General features: G+C 45.0%; 1 protein-coding gene across 2 annotated transcripts in view; it reads left to right on the top strand.

The window, feature by feature from the left end:
• Positions 1–13,493, top strand: part of itsn1 (intersectin 1 (SH3 domain protein)) — a 186,724-nt gene that overhangs the window by 96,756 nt on the left and 76,475 nt on the right. For both annotated transcript variants that reach the window (XM_067993251.1, XM_067993250.1), the window contains exons 17-18: positions 6,051–6,184; positions 9,596–9,813. In XM_067993251.1, coding sequence (XP_067849352.1) covers positions 6,051–6,184; positions 9,596–9,813 — 352 coding nt within the window. The remainder of the gene's footprint in view (positions 1–6,050; positions 6,185–9,595; positions 9,814–13,493) is intronic.

Raw genomic sequence — 13,493 nt, 5'->3', positions numbered from 1 at the left:
GAGCACTGGCACCTTGACATCCAATTCCAAGCGTGTTTGATTAACCACACTCACTGCAGCAGTTTATCCCTAATCATTAGAACTTGCTTCTTTCCATACTTCTATCCAACAGTTCCTGATGGCTTCAGGAGGAACAGTGTGAGGTACCCAAATGCAAATAGCATAATTACATACAATCAAAAAACTTAAAAATGTATTCAAGGTATTTTGGAGCCTCAGCTTTTTTCCCGAAAAATCCTTTATGATTTCACCATACATTGGTAATTCAAGTCAAATATCATTAGAGTAAATTTATTGTCTTGCAGTGCTGTTTACTTATCAGGATTTGCAAATTATTTCAGACGGATGTGTTTTCACTCTGTTCGGTTTCTTGTTTTGACGTAGGTCTGTCATTCAAAGCTTGCATCTGGTACTGGCATACATTGCTCTTGAGTGATCAGGAGTCCCATCATAGTTCATTATAAAGGGTAGGGGGAGAGAAAGTCTTTTCCATTTTTAAGTGATCCGTCCATCTAGATAACTTTAAGTCTGCAGCTTTGAAGTATTAAACTTAATGTCCTCCATCCACAGCCTTAACCACCCCCTCCCCCCCCCCCCCCCCCCCCCCCCACATGTAGACTGGGATTGGTTGTTTTGGACTTCGACACCAGAGAGCTGTACTAGTGTCTCCACAGTGAACCATGCAATTCAGTATTCTTTTCTAGTGATAAATTTGTAACGGGTGATGTTGGGCCTAGAAACTTCAGTACAGGCCAGTAAATTTTGTCCCTCAGGCCAATTTCTAAGCTCAATTACCTTGCAGTAGGCACCTTTGAGAACAGAAATGTTGATAATTTACATTACTACTTGTGGAGCCACACACTGGGGCTTGTCTCTTAGATCTGCTGAGCAGTTTTCTGGAGACATGAAATTGCAGATCTTTATGGAGGAGGGAAAAGGATTTTTAAATTTGCAAAATTTTAGTGTGCATGTACAAAATGGGGGAAAAAAAACATTCAAGCATTATTCTCTTTGAGGAGTGTATAATATTTAACCAGAAATATAGTTCTCTTGATGAGGCAATAATAGGTTTATCTTGCTGTATTGTTTCCTTTTAGTCACTAGATTTTTTTTTTCTTCTTCCTTACCTCCCAGTCCCCCACAGTTTGTTTTTTTTAAGTTTGGGAAGTTCCTACTGTTGATGCTGCTGCTCAGTAACCATGCACTTAGTCCTTCCATCAGCTACCTTGTTTGAGTGCACACATGATGTGTTGCCTGCATATTGGCCATGGCAGAGAATGGAGTGATATTTTGCATAGTTTCAAATACTCACACACTTCGCTTATGCTATTTGTAATCCTTGCGTGTTGTATGGGTTCAATGTTTTTTAACCTTTAGAAAATGGCTTTTGTGCTTTAGACCTTTTATTGAATAAACTTGTTTATTTTTAAGTGACACCTTATTTTTAAAGATGTAATCCCTTCTTTGCCTTCAAAGGCACTTCTGTTACAAATCAAGTTTCCACTGCATGATTCAATCCTTTCATTATGGTGTGCACAGCTGTTAGAACAATTAACATCCTCCAAGATCAGGCCAGAGGAAACTGAAATCCTTTTGACAATAGTGGTATAGTTGAAAATACCCTGATTTGTTGTATGTTTATCAAGAGTATATTCCATTTCTAACTTCTCTGGCTCAATTTTAAAAGGGCAGCAGGGGGGTCAATGGGCGTGCGGCAAACTCTGATAATAAAAGCTTACCTTTCCCCACATGACTTAATTGGTGGCCATTAACATGGCTTCTGGGTTTGCCGTCCGAAAGCTACACAGTGGGTGGACTGTGCACCCTCATGACTGGCTGTCAGCTGGAGCATCTGTATTTTAAGGGCCATTGCTCCAATGGCATTTGCTGGAGCAAAGACCAAAAAGACACACTGGAGCAGCACAGGGGGCAAGGGTGCTCCAAGATTCAGCGATGCCTCACTTCAGGTGCTACTGGCCGGGTTGAGGAGGAGGAAGGAACTATTTTACTGGCTGACAGGAGGAAGTGCACTGCCTCTGCCATCAAGAAGGCCTGGCTCAAGGTGGCAGAGGAGGTCACCAGCAGCAGCAACATATCCTGCACCTGGGTCCAGTGTAGGAAGCGTTTCAATGACCTAACTAGCTCAGCAAAAGTGAGTACACTTACTGATTCTCCTGCATTCCGTGTTGCACATCACCACTCGCCCCAGCCCAACTCGTTCTGCACTGCGAAGACTACTCCATCACATCACTCCTCACACCCACTTAAGGCTCATCCTCAACTTAACTGCACTTCCTGAGCACTTCCTCACCTCCCCACTTGTGACCCCAGCACTAACACTCACCCCAATCCTGATCCCATGTGATGTCTGTCTCGTGCTCACCCTCTGATGCACCTCGTTCATGGTCAGTCTCACCCAAACTAGTGCATTCATCGGGTGACCATCACTCACTCACACATCTGTACTTTTGTTCTAGAAGAAGAGAGCGCAAAATGCACATGAGTGCACAAGGACTGGAGGGCAGCCACAACAAATAGTGGTCCTCAGACGCGGAGGAGGAGGCCCTGCAGATCAGCCGCACCCTCAATTGGCTGTTCGTCGGGGACTCCGAGACTGGCACCTCACAAATGTCTGGTGACACAACTTTAACATTCATCACACACAACATGAATTGATGTTAACAATGCTTGGCATGTTGAACACCTCAGAATGCTCAATGCAACATGACACATCTGTGGTGATGCTTAATATTGCCTTCTGTTCTCTTACAGGCCCTTCAACGATTGCAGTGACTGGAGAAGTCGATTCCTCAGAGGAGCTCCAGGCCTCTGAGGGCGCACCGTCACACCTTAGCATGCCATCCACCAGCGCAGATACTCACACCTTGGTGGGCCCTAGTAATCGGTTAGTTGGGTTAGCACCTGGTGAGTCACCACCCACAAGTGAGCATGAGCTGACACTGGTGGCGGGGCAACTGTGGAGCGTCCGCGTTGGTGGGCACACTGCAGGCTTTGCTCAGCTGGACGCAGATGCTGAACCCCAGGGGCCATCCTTTTAAAAGGAGAATGGTTGAGGAATGGCAGCACATTTGTGAGGGCGTACTGGAACAGGTGCCACGCGCACTCTCCACAATAGCACAAGATAAAAGGAGTCCAACTCCTGCATGAGTGGAATGGTGGCACAGGGATGTGAGGGAATCTAAGACAGTATCACAGGGATGTGAGCAACTGTCTGAGATAGTGTTGCAGGTGACTGAGGAAATGTCTGCAATGGAGAGAAGGCTAGCCTTCGTTGAGCTTCAAGCACGGCTCTCAAATGAGTCCATTCAGGCCCTGACAACGGCCGTTCAGACTCCTGGGTGAACAACATTCTGCTGCCTTAAACAGGCTGACAGATGCTTTAGAAGTGGCCTTACAAGACATCACAAATGTCCTCAATTGTTGTCTAGCAGGGTGGTAGGAGTGGTGTGGGCCTGGCCCAGGAGAGGATGATGGCGAAAGGGGACATGGAAGTGAGGATGTCACTCAAAGCGCCCCCTCGTCTTACCCGTTGACCCCCTGCCCCCCCCCCCCCCCCCCCCCAAAATCAATATACCTCCTCTCCAGATGGCTGAGTCAGCCCCTCCTCGGGTGGAGCGTTCTTTGGAGGGGTCCTCACAGGCTCCAAAACCTAGAGGGTTGAGGCCAAAAGCATCTAAGCAGTCAAGGTATGAACATAAGCAACCTGCCACTACCTCTGCTGCAGCCACAGGGGATGCACCACGTGGAAGTGGTAGGAAGGGACAGGCTAAGGATTTGTGACCTCGAAGGTTATGCACCAAGGGTTTCTGACAGACTGTTGTGTTTTTCATTTATATTTAGTTTCTGTTCGTCACATTATAAGTTATCATTCTCACCACTACTGCCACGTCTTGCTGGTGTTGGCACTTGTCTTTCCTGGCGGTGTGAGAACTGAACTCTTCTCACTTTCTGATCTTACGAGAACTGTTCACATATCAGTGACTCCCTGGTCTCATGAGCAGCTAGGTGAGCTGCTGCTCTGCCCATGGGTTTGTCCTCCTTCTCCTGCTCCTCCTCAGTGTGGATGGCAGATGTGGATGAGAGGATGGGGCCTCCTCAACTGGTACCCCTCTCTGTTGCACCATGTTATGCAAGGCACAACACACTACTATAATGTGACCCACTCTTAGTGCGTATTGAAGCGCTTCACCAGAACGAATGAGGCACTGAAATCGCATCTTCAGCAGTCCTAACGCATGTTCAATTATAGACCTGGTGGCGATGTGGCTGTTGTATTGACGCTGTTGCTCGCTGATGGGGTTCCTCAAAGTTGTCATGAGCCACATATGCAGGGGGGTATCCCTTGTCCCCGAGGAGCCAGCCTTAAGGGCGTGGAAGAGGCCCAGGATGTTGGATTCCCTCAATGAAGGAATCGTGGCAGCTGCCAGGGAATCTGGCGCGTACGTGAAGGAATCATTTGCAGTGGTCACAAACAAGCACGGTGTTGACAGAGTGATATCACTTTCTGTTCACGAACAGCCCTGGCTCGTATGGAGATGCGTGGATTGCTACATGCATGCAATTGATTGCATCCTGTACCCGTGGGAAGCCAGCCACAGAGAGGAATCCCACTGCCCTCTCCGTCTGGCTGAGGTCGACCAGGGGGAAGTTGACTTATTGCAAGGCCCTGTGAAACAAGCCTGCCTTACGCACTTGTATGCAGAAGACTGAGACCCTGGCGATGTCACCAGTCACAACCCGGAATGATCCTGAGGTGAAGAAGTTGAGGGCAGTGGTCACTTTAACTGCGACGGGTAATGAGATGCCGCCAGGTCCAGCTGGGAGCAGCTCAGCAAGAAGGAGGCTGCAGATGTCCGTGACCACCTGGCAACTCACTCTCAGCCTTTGTATGCACTACTCCTCCGAGAGGTCCAGGAAGCTGAGCCTCGACCTGTGGACCCTCTGGCGAGGATAGTGCCTCTTGCGACATCGCGCTCTCTGCCCTCTGCTCTTGTGTAGGTGCCTGTGCCGCAGCACTGTGTTGTGGAGCTCCAAGTGGTGGAAGTGCACGCCGTGCCTGATGTTCCTCGTCCTCTGATGCAGTGGTGAATGCAGCTATTGCACTCCCCATGCTGCTGATGTCTGTTTGAGGGGGTCCAAAAAGTTGGTAAATATGCGTAAACAGAAGAATTCTGAGTGGAAACCAAGATTTTTCAGCCTGAACTCAAAGATCTCAAAAGTTTGTCTGAGAGAACTGAGTGCCCTGCTACATTAACTCGTCTTTTATCCCATCTGTCAAACAGGCATTTAAATGTCCAAATGGCTGCCAGCTGAAACACAGCTCCTTCACCATGGCGTGTTTCAGAGGCCATGGGAAACACACTGAGGCAGAGTTAAAATCCTTTCCCTTCCTCAGTCAAAATAAAATTAAGTAGTTTAACAAGGTTAATTCCCTTAATTACTGCTTTAAATACCTTCCTGCCGGCTTTAATTGCCGGCAGGACTTCCGGCTTCCTGAAGCGCAAGCGCGCACCCAGATGCGGCTGGGTCAAACACGGAAGTTGGCAGGTTGGAGCCGGGTTTAATTCCCGCTCTGGATTTCTCCGATTTTCTTGGCCCCCCTGCCCAACGCACCCGGACTTGGCTTTCAAAATTGAGCCCCTAATGTTTTGATGTGGTATACAAGTTGCTGTGTTGTATACTCTAACCTTTGTTTTAGGATTCTGGAAGTTGATTTCTAAATATAAGTATTTTCTTTTCTGCAGCTTGGAGTTCACCCATGTATGCTACACTAACACTTTCTGCAATATCTCCTTTCATATCATTGGGATGTGACACTGTGTATATCACCTGGTGTGTGGTCTATTAATACAGTAGTGCAGTTGGGAGGATTAGGAAGGAATGTCTTGATCCAATTTTGTTTTTCAATTCATCAGGTTGAGTAGGCAGGATTTGGAGATATTATCTCCAACTAAAAGTACTTGAAGTTTGATGCTGTTTCCAATTTTTAAAAATTAAATCTCAAGCTGCACACCTTTGTTTAATTATAGGAATTGAGAGAAATTCATAACAAACAGCAACTGCAGCGACAGAAGGAAGCAGAACTTGAAAATCAAAAGCAGAAGGACCAAGAGCGGAGGACAGCAGAACTTGAAAGGCAACATGAAAAAGAAGCCGCCCAGAGGTATTTGAATTTTATTCACATACAATACTTTGTACAGTTTCCAAGCTATTGAAAAACATCACTAACACCACAGAGAAGGTGAGGCATTCATTACCAGATGTCAAGATTGGTAACTGATTTCTCTGCTACTTCACTCACTGTTATCCTCATCTGCCAATTAGCCTTTTTTTAAATCCCTTTTTGTTTTTACGGGGTGAGAAGTTTGTATCCTCTTTACCCTCCCAGCTTTCCTGCTGCCCCCCCACCTCTCCTGTAACAAAGGATGTGGGGCCTGCATCTACTTCCAGACTATCACCAATGCTGAGCCTGGCTGGAAGGTCATCAAAAGTGTTAGTGATGATTCTGGAAAATGTAGATGAGAAATGATCACTGGTCCAGTGTAACGAGAGTCAATTGTAATAATGGAACAACAGTTTAAAAAAAAAAGTGACCACAAAGATCCCATGTTTGACCTCTGTGCTAAGTTAGCTGATTTCAGTCAGGGTGCAACAATTGGCCTGAGTGCCTCTTGAATTGGGAGAGGAGGGAGGAGGGGTTTCATTCCTGAATGGCAGCCAGTGATTCCCCACTTGAAATGCAAACGTTTGAACAGAATTGGGTTGAGCTGTGCCTCCATCTAGGATCAATTACCTTATGGATGCTCACTGTCGAGGCTCCTACATGAATAATGTCCACTTGGATGAGTTACCATATTGGCCTTGGAAGGGGTATAGTGCAGATTCACCAGACCGACACCATAGCTCAAAGGGTTAGATTATGAGGAGAACAGGTTGCATAAATCTGCTGTAGTTAGCCAAGATATAGTAACGTGCTTGTAGTGCTTTAAATATGTGCGTCACAAAGAATGTTATCCCAGTTTTTCCATACATTTATTTCTAGTTTTCTCCCCTTTTCTAACCACTTCTACTAAAGGTACCTAGACTTGCTCCCGTTTCACAGGTTTTTTGTGACCTCTGCTCCTCGTCCAGGTGACCATTCTTCATGTGCGATGTACAGGGAGTTTTGGTGGGCTTAGGTGACAAATTTATCACAGCCAAGTTTGATCCTGCCCTTCCCCATCCTGCATCCACACTTGCAGACTTTACAACAGGAGTCGATAAATGATAGTCAGGAGTAGGACTACTGATTTTTAGCACCTCCTCCCCACCCCGGTAGCCCAATTAGTGTTGAGGGCCATTTGCAGTGATCCAACTGCTGCCCTAGCTGAGATCAGCTAGCTCAGCACAGGCTAGACATAGAATCTGAATCCTTCTGGTCTGTACGTGATGGTTCCTTCACCCACTTGCCCTCAAGGGAGTTACTGTACAGTTTTATTTTGAAGTGTTTCAGTGCCGATTTTGATTAGGCTGCTGTTTTTAAGAGATTTTATGGTTTTGTATACAGTTACTATTTTAATGTTTCCTTTTTCATACTTAGCAAACCAAGAACAGGCAGCAATATTAAAAGCTCAGAGAAAGGGAATCTGCAGTCAGGGAGGAACACGCAGAGGAGAGTTAACATCGTAGCTCTCTTGCGAGAGAGACTGAACTTCAGTAGATGGTTTAGGTATCATCATCAATGGTGAAGTTTACCTATAAGAAAATATTGTCAACCTTCAGAGAAGATTTTAAGTAGTATTATACATCTATGGATATATACTTTTTAAAAAAAAATAGGAATTTGTGAACGGACATAGGCTATTTACCCCATGTCTGTGGTGTTCCTTGCTACAGTAATCCAAAATGAATCCCACTGCCTCCCCATCACCCTATATCTTCCTCTGCTTCAAATGTTTATCCACTTTTCACTTAAAAAAAAATGCAATGGTCGCTGCCGTAACCACTCCCTGTCGTGAAGTATCCATGCTCTTAACAACTCAAAAGAAATTTCTCCTGACCTCCCTCGCACTCAGTGACCATTTTAAATTGATGACCCTTGTCACTGACTTCCCAACTGGAGGAAAGTTTTTCCCACATTCACTGTGATCAAAATCCTTAATTTTAATGACTTCTATTAAATCTCCTAATCCTTCTTTGTTTAATTTAACAGAAGTTATTTTGAATCAGTAGGTTATGTTATATTCTAGAATAAATTGAAGCTATTATCCTACTAATGAAGGAGTTGAGGTGCTCAGTGCCCATCTGTCATCTCCTCCATCATATTGCTTAAATGAGTAAACTGAATGCAATTAAGTTGAATTAGCTTCAGATCATTGAAGTGTAGCTTTGAAGAACATTAAAACCACTCTGGTTGCTGCACATTTGGCTTGTATGGGCTTGGGTATCTGAAGGATTGAGACTTCACTAACCAGAGGAGACACTTCTCTCTGCAGTTAGAAGGGCAAACATGAGGTGAGTGTCTTTATTGCACTGCTTGTGGGCCTGGAGGAGCAGCAGTGCTTCATCCAGGCCCAACAACTTCATTTTGGCTGTTTGGAGCCCTGAGGTCATTGTGACGCCCCCCCCCCCCCCAACACCGATCCTGATGCTGCACCCCCGCCCTCCTAGATCCCTGATGCTGGTTGGAACCCCCTTCCTCACCCAGTATCCCTGATGTTAGCTGGGCCCTCCCCCCTGATGCCTACTGGACTCCCGATGTCCTCCACATCGCCCCCCCCCCCCCCCCCTCCAGATTCCCCACTCCTTTCCCTTCCGACAGGCAGCCAGCCTGTCAATCTGGATGCCAGGTGCGTGGCAAACCCACAAGCACAAATATTCACCTTCAGTTGAGTTGCGATTGCAAATTGCAATGCAGATTCCAGGCTCCCCACGTAAATATCTACGGACGTGCAGGGTACCCAGCTCAGAGATAAAATCATGCCCCTTGACTCTGCCAAAAGTTCTGATTGCCATAATCACTAGTAATGAAGTTATTTGAATCATTTTCTGCACGGATGGTTGAAACATTCTCCATCAAGTGAAATTTCAGTCAGGGAAGTGGACAGGGAGTTCATCTTGTCCTGCACATTAGCATCATTGTCAGGCAAGCAACCAATTACTCATGCACCTTGGGTGAAAGAAATTGCCTATCAAAGGGAAGGAAGATCACCTGTGATGTTCAGTTTTATATATTACCCAAGCATTTTTTGTAGTAGGGGGAGGAGAACAGTTAAATATCTAAGTGTGACAGAAGAGAATTGCTCTTGTAAAAGACACAAATTAACAGTATGGTCCTATTCACAAGTGGTGAGACCTTTCTTTCAAAATGGCTAGAAGGATAATGAATGTGGATGGACATGGCATGAGATTCAATTATTTTAACAAAAATGTGGTTTTGCCACATTACATTTCTTGTACTGAAACAAAATTGTATTTAGTTTTTGCCTTTCTGAGAGAACGATGACATTTTGTACTGAGACTCCATTGTAATTTCTGTACCGATAGAATGTGTTTTGCAGAAGTCTGAAGAATGAATTTAAACATTCATTTATAGATCTGCTCAGGAACGTGATAAACTTTGGCAGGAACAAGTGCAAAAAGATGAGGAGGAACGACTGAGAAACCTCCAGGAAGAGGAAAATCGAAGACGGGAAGAAGCTTCTCAGAAGAAAGAACCGGAGGAAAAAAGCAAACAGGAAGTATTAAACAGAATGTTTCAACAGCACCTGGAGCCATTGAAAGAGCAGCCTCAGAGCGGATGGCAGACGCCAGGTAGCCTCTGGTTAATTGGCAATTTTTTTAACCAATATTCTCCCTCCTCATGATGTTGACCGCACCACGTCACTGAGGAAAGACTGGAGAAACTTGGGCCTAAAGCACTGAAAAGGAAATGTGAGGTGATCTTTTGAAAGGTATAAAAGATTGTGAATGGTGTGGAAAAGGTAAATGTGGGAAATTACTTCAAATGAAATTCGATGAGTAGGACACGGGGGTCACAGATCTAAACTAGTTAAAAGCAAATTTAGTACTGATATCAAAATAATTCTATTGATCAACCTATGGAATGGACTCTTGCACAGAATGGGGAAGAAAACTCTAAAATCACTGAAGAACTAATTGGATAGTGTAATGAGATTCTAGGATCATGATTGATGGGGAGAATGGCCATCCTCACAAGCATCTCCTTTCGTCTCTTTGCCCATACTGTTTTTTTTTAAGAAGTGTAAGTTTGGACAGTGAGTGTTGACAGGCTATTAAACTGAGCGGGGCAACCCCTCTATGCCCGATGCTGCCCTCATGTGACGGTCACACGTTCCAGCAAAGATCACTAGATAGGAAATAGGAATGGGAACCCTGCCTTTTTAACCTGAATGCTTAATACATTCATAGCATTTGCTGCCATCCTGCCTGAGATCAGCTATCTCTCTGACAATCGGATCTGAGACATTCTGGTCTTCTGGCATGTGGTGGTTTTACCAATGGAGCCATCGTGCGCATTTTCATTCCATGATTCCATTCCTGGGTTAAGGCTATGATAAGGCCTGGACCTGAATTGTTCTTGAATGGAACACCATTTGAGTATCTGCGAGCAGGTTATTGCGAAGCAGGTGTTACTTGATGGTACTGTTGATGACTCCTTCTATCAGGAGGATGCTGATGAGATGACAATTGGTAGGATTGGATTCATCCTGCTTTTTGTGGATAGGACATACCTGAGCAATCTTTCACATTGTTGGGTATACACCAGTGTTATAGCTCTACTGAAATTGTTTAGCTTGGGTGGCGGGGGGTGCAGCTAGTTACAACCAGAATGTTGTTTGAACCCGTGGCCAGTGAATTCAGCTGTTTCTTCTTGTTATATTAAGTAAACCGAATTGACTGGCCATTGGCATCCGTGATGGTGGAAACCTAAGGAGGGCAGCAATTGGTGTTTTTGACTGAAGATGCTCACAACCACTTCAGCCTTTTCTCTTGGACTCTCATGCTGAGCTCTGCCATAGTTGAGGATGGGGATGTTCATGGAACCTCCTGTTAGTTGCTTGATTGTCCACTACCGTTCTTGATTGGATATAGTAGGGCTATAGAGCTTTGCTCTGATCCCTTAAACTCTGTGTAGCCTGCTGCTTTTGGTGTTTAGTGTGTAGGTAACCTTGTGTTGTAGCTTCAGCAGGTTGGTGTCTCACTCTAAGGTATGTCCGGTACTGCTTCTGGCATGAACTTGTACATTCCCAAGAATTGACCAAGAATTAAACTTCTGGCTTGATGATGGAGGAGTGAGGGATGTGTGGGGCCATGAGATTTAAAAAATGGGGCAGTATTCAATCCTGGTCCTGTCAATGCCCAACTACATCTCATGGATGGCCAATTTTGGGCTCCTAGATCTGTCTTTAGTCTGCCCTATTTAGCATGGTGGTATTACCACATTATATATGATGGAGGGTGTCCTCATGGTGAATGAGACTTTGTATTTACAAAGACTGTGTGGTGGTTACTGCTATCATGTTATCATGGATGGACGGGTTGATGAAGACAATTTAAAGTGGGTCACTCTCTCATGTTGGTTCCTTCACCTGTTGCAGGCTCAGTCTGACATTTGCGTTCTTCAGAACTCTGCCATCCTGGTCAGTTGTGTACTACTGAGCTTTTGGTGGTGGATGTTGAAGTCGCTGACTTTGTTTCCCTCATTGCTTCCTCCAAATAGTATTCAACGTGGTGGAATAGCAATTCATCAGTTGAGGTAGATGGTAATCAGCAACCTTGTTTGGCCAGAAGCCATGGGACTTCATGAGGACTGGAGTTATTGTTGAAGTCTTCAAGCCTGGGTACCACTGTGCCACCACTTCTGGTGGGTCTATCCTGGCAGTAGAATAGGACATACCCAGGGATGGTAGTGGAGCCTGGCATGTTGTCTGATAGATGTGACTCTAAATATGACTGTCATATTTGTATATTTATATAGAGTTTTAATTTTTAAAAATTCGTTCATGGGATGTGGGTGTCGCTGGCAAGGCCAGCATTTATTGCCCATCCCTAATTGCTCTTGAGAAGGTGGTGGTGAGCAGCTTTCTTGAACCGCTGCCGTTGGTGTGGTGAAGGTTCTCCCACAGTGCTGTTAGGTAGGGAGTTCCAGGATTTTGATCCAGCGACGATGAAGGAACGGTGATATATTTCCAAGTCGGGATGGTGTGTGACTTGGAGGGGAACGTGCAGGTGGTGTTGTTCCCATGTGCCTGCTGCCCTTGTCCTTCTAGGTGGTAGAGGTCGCTGGTTTGGGAGGTGCTGTCGAAGAAGCCTTGGCGAGTTGCTGCAATGCCTCCTGTGGAAGGTTCACACTGCAGCCACGGTGCGCCGGTGGTGAAGGGAGTGAAATGTCAGAACTTCATAGCAGTCAGCAATGTCCCACAAATATTCATGATGAATTACCAGTTAATCTGTGTTTTGATGGGTTGAGGGAGGAACATTGACCAGTGGGAGAATTCCCAGCAATTTCTTCGAATGCTGTGGGTTCATTAACGCCCACATGAATCGCAGGAACAGGCAAAAGGCACTTTGGATTAATGTCTCATTCAAGGTTTTAAAGTATTCAAGTCATGCCTGGATATTTTTGAGAATGAACAGAAAGAAAGCTGTTAAAAGAAATTAATGCTTCAGCTGTTCTATACTTTCTGAAAGAACTTTTTTTACTGCAAGCATTTTATTGTGGTGGCATTAGTGCAAGTTTTATTACTGTGAAGTGTAATGCTGTGTTGTTGCAGGATGTGTATATGATTCCACTTAGGAACAAGCGTAATTACAACCCTATCTTGCTCATTCACACAATGGGGCAGCCTTAGAACTTGAACCAGCAACTATCTGGTGGAAATGCAAGAACTGTAAAGTTATAAGATCAATGAGGTGAACATGTCTCTCTCATTGAACTTTTAATTTCAGGCTGGGTTGGCAAAAATAAAATCCCATGGCCAGAAATGTACTTTGCTGCTGATTGGAGAGCGCTAGGTGCCTTAGGTAGAGGTACAGGAGCAAATTATTGTCCTAAGATCGGAACAGGAGTCAGCCTTTCAGCTCCTCGAGCCTGTTCTGCCGTTCAATTAGATCATGGCTGATCTGTATCGTAACTCCATCTACCTGCTATGGTTCTGTAGCCCTGAATACCCTTGTCTAACAAAAATCGATCAATCTCCATTTTGAAACTTTCGACTGACCTAGCCTCAACAGCTTTTTAGGGGAGAGTGTTTCAGATTTCCACTCCCCTTTGTGTGAAGAACTGCTTTCTGACATTACCCCTGAACAGCTTAGCTCTAAATTTAAGGTTATGTCCCTTTTTGTTCTAGACTCTCCCACCTGAGGAAATAGTTTCTCTCCATCTACCCTATCAAATCCTGTGTATAACTGAGCTGAAAGTTTAGTCTGAATCTAAATTGGCCCATTTCAAACTGGTTTGGATCAATTTA

This window comes from Heptranchias perlo, chromosome 11 (genome assembly GCF_035084215.1).
Source record: "Heptranchias perlo isolate sHepPer1 chromosome 11, sHepPer1.hap1, whole genome shotgun sequence".
Lineage (NCBI taxonomy): Eukaryota > Metazoa > Chordata > Chondrichthyes > Hexanchiformes > Hexanchidae > Heptranchias > Heptranchias perlo.
This window is presented reverse-complemented; position numbering and strand designations above follow the sequence as displayed.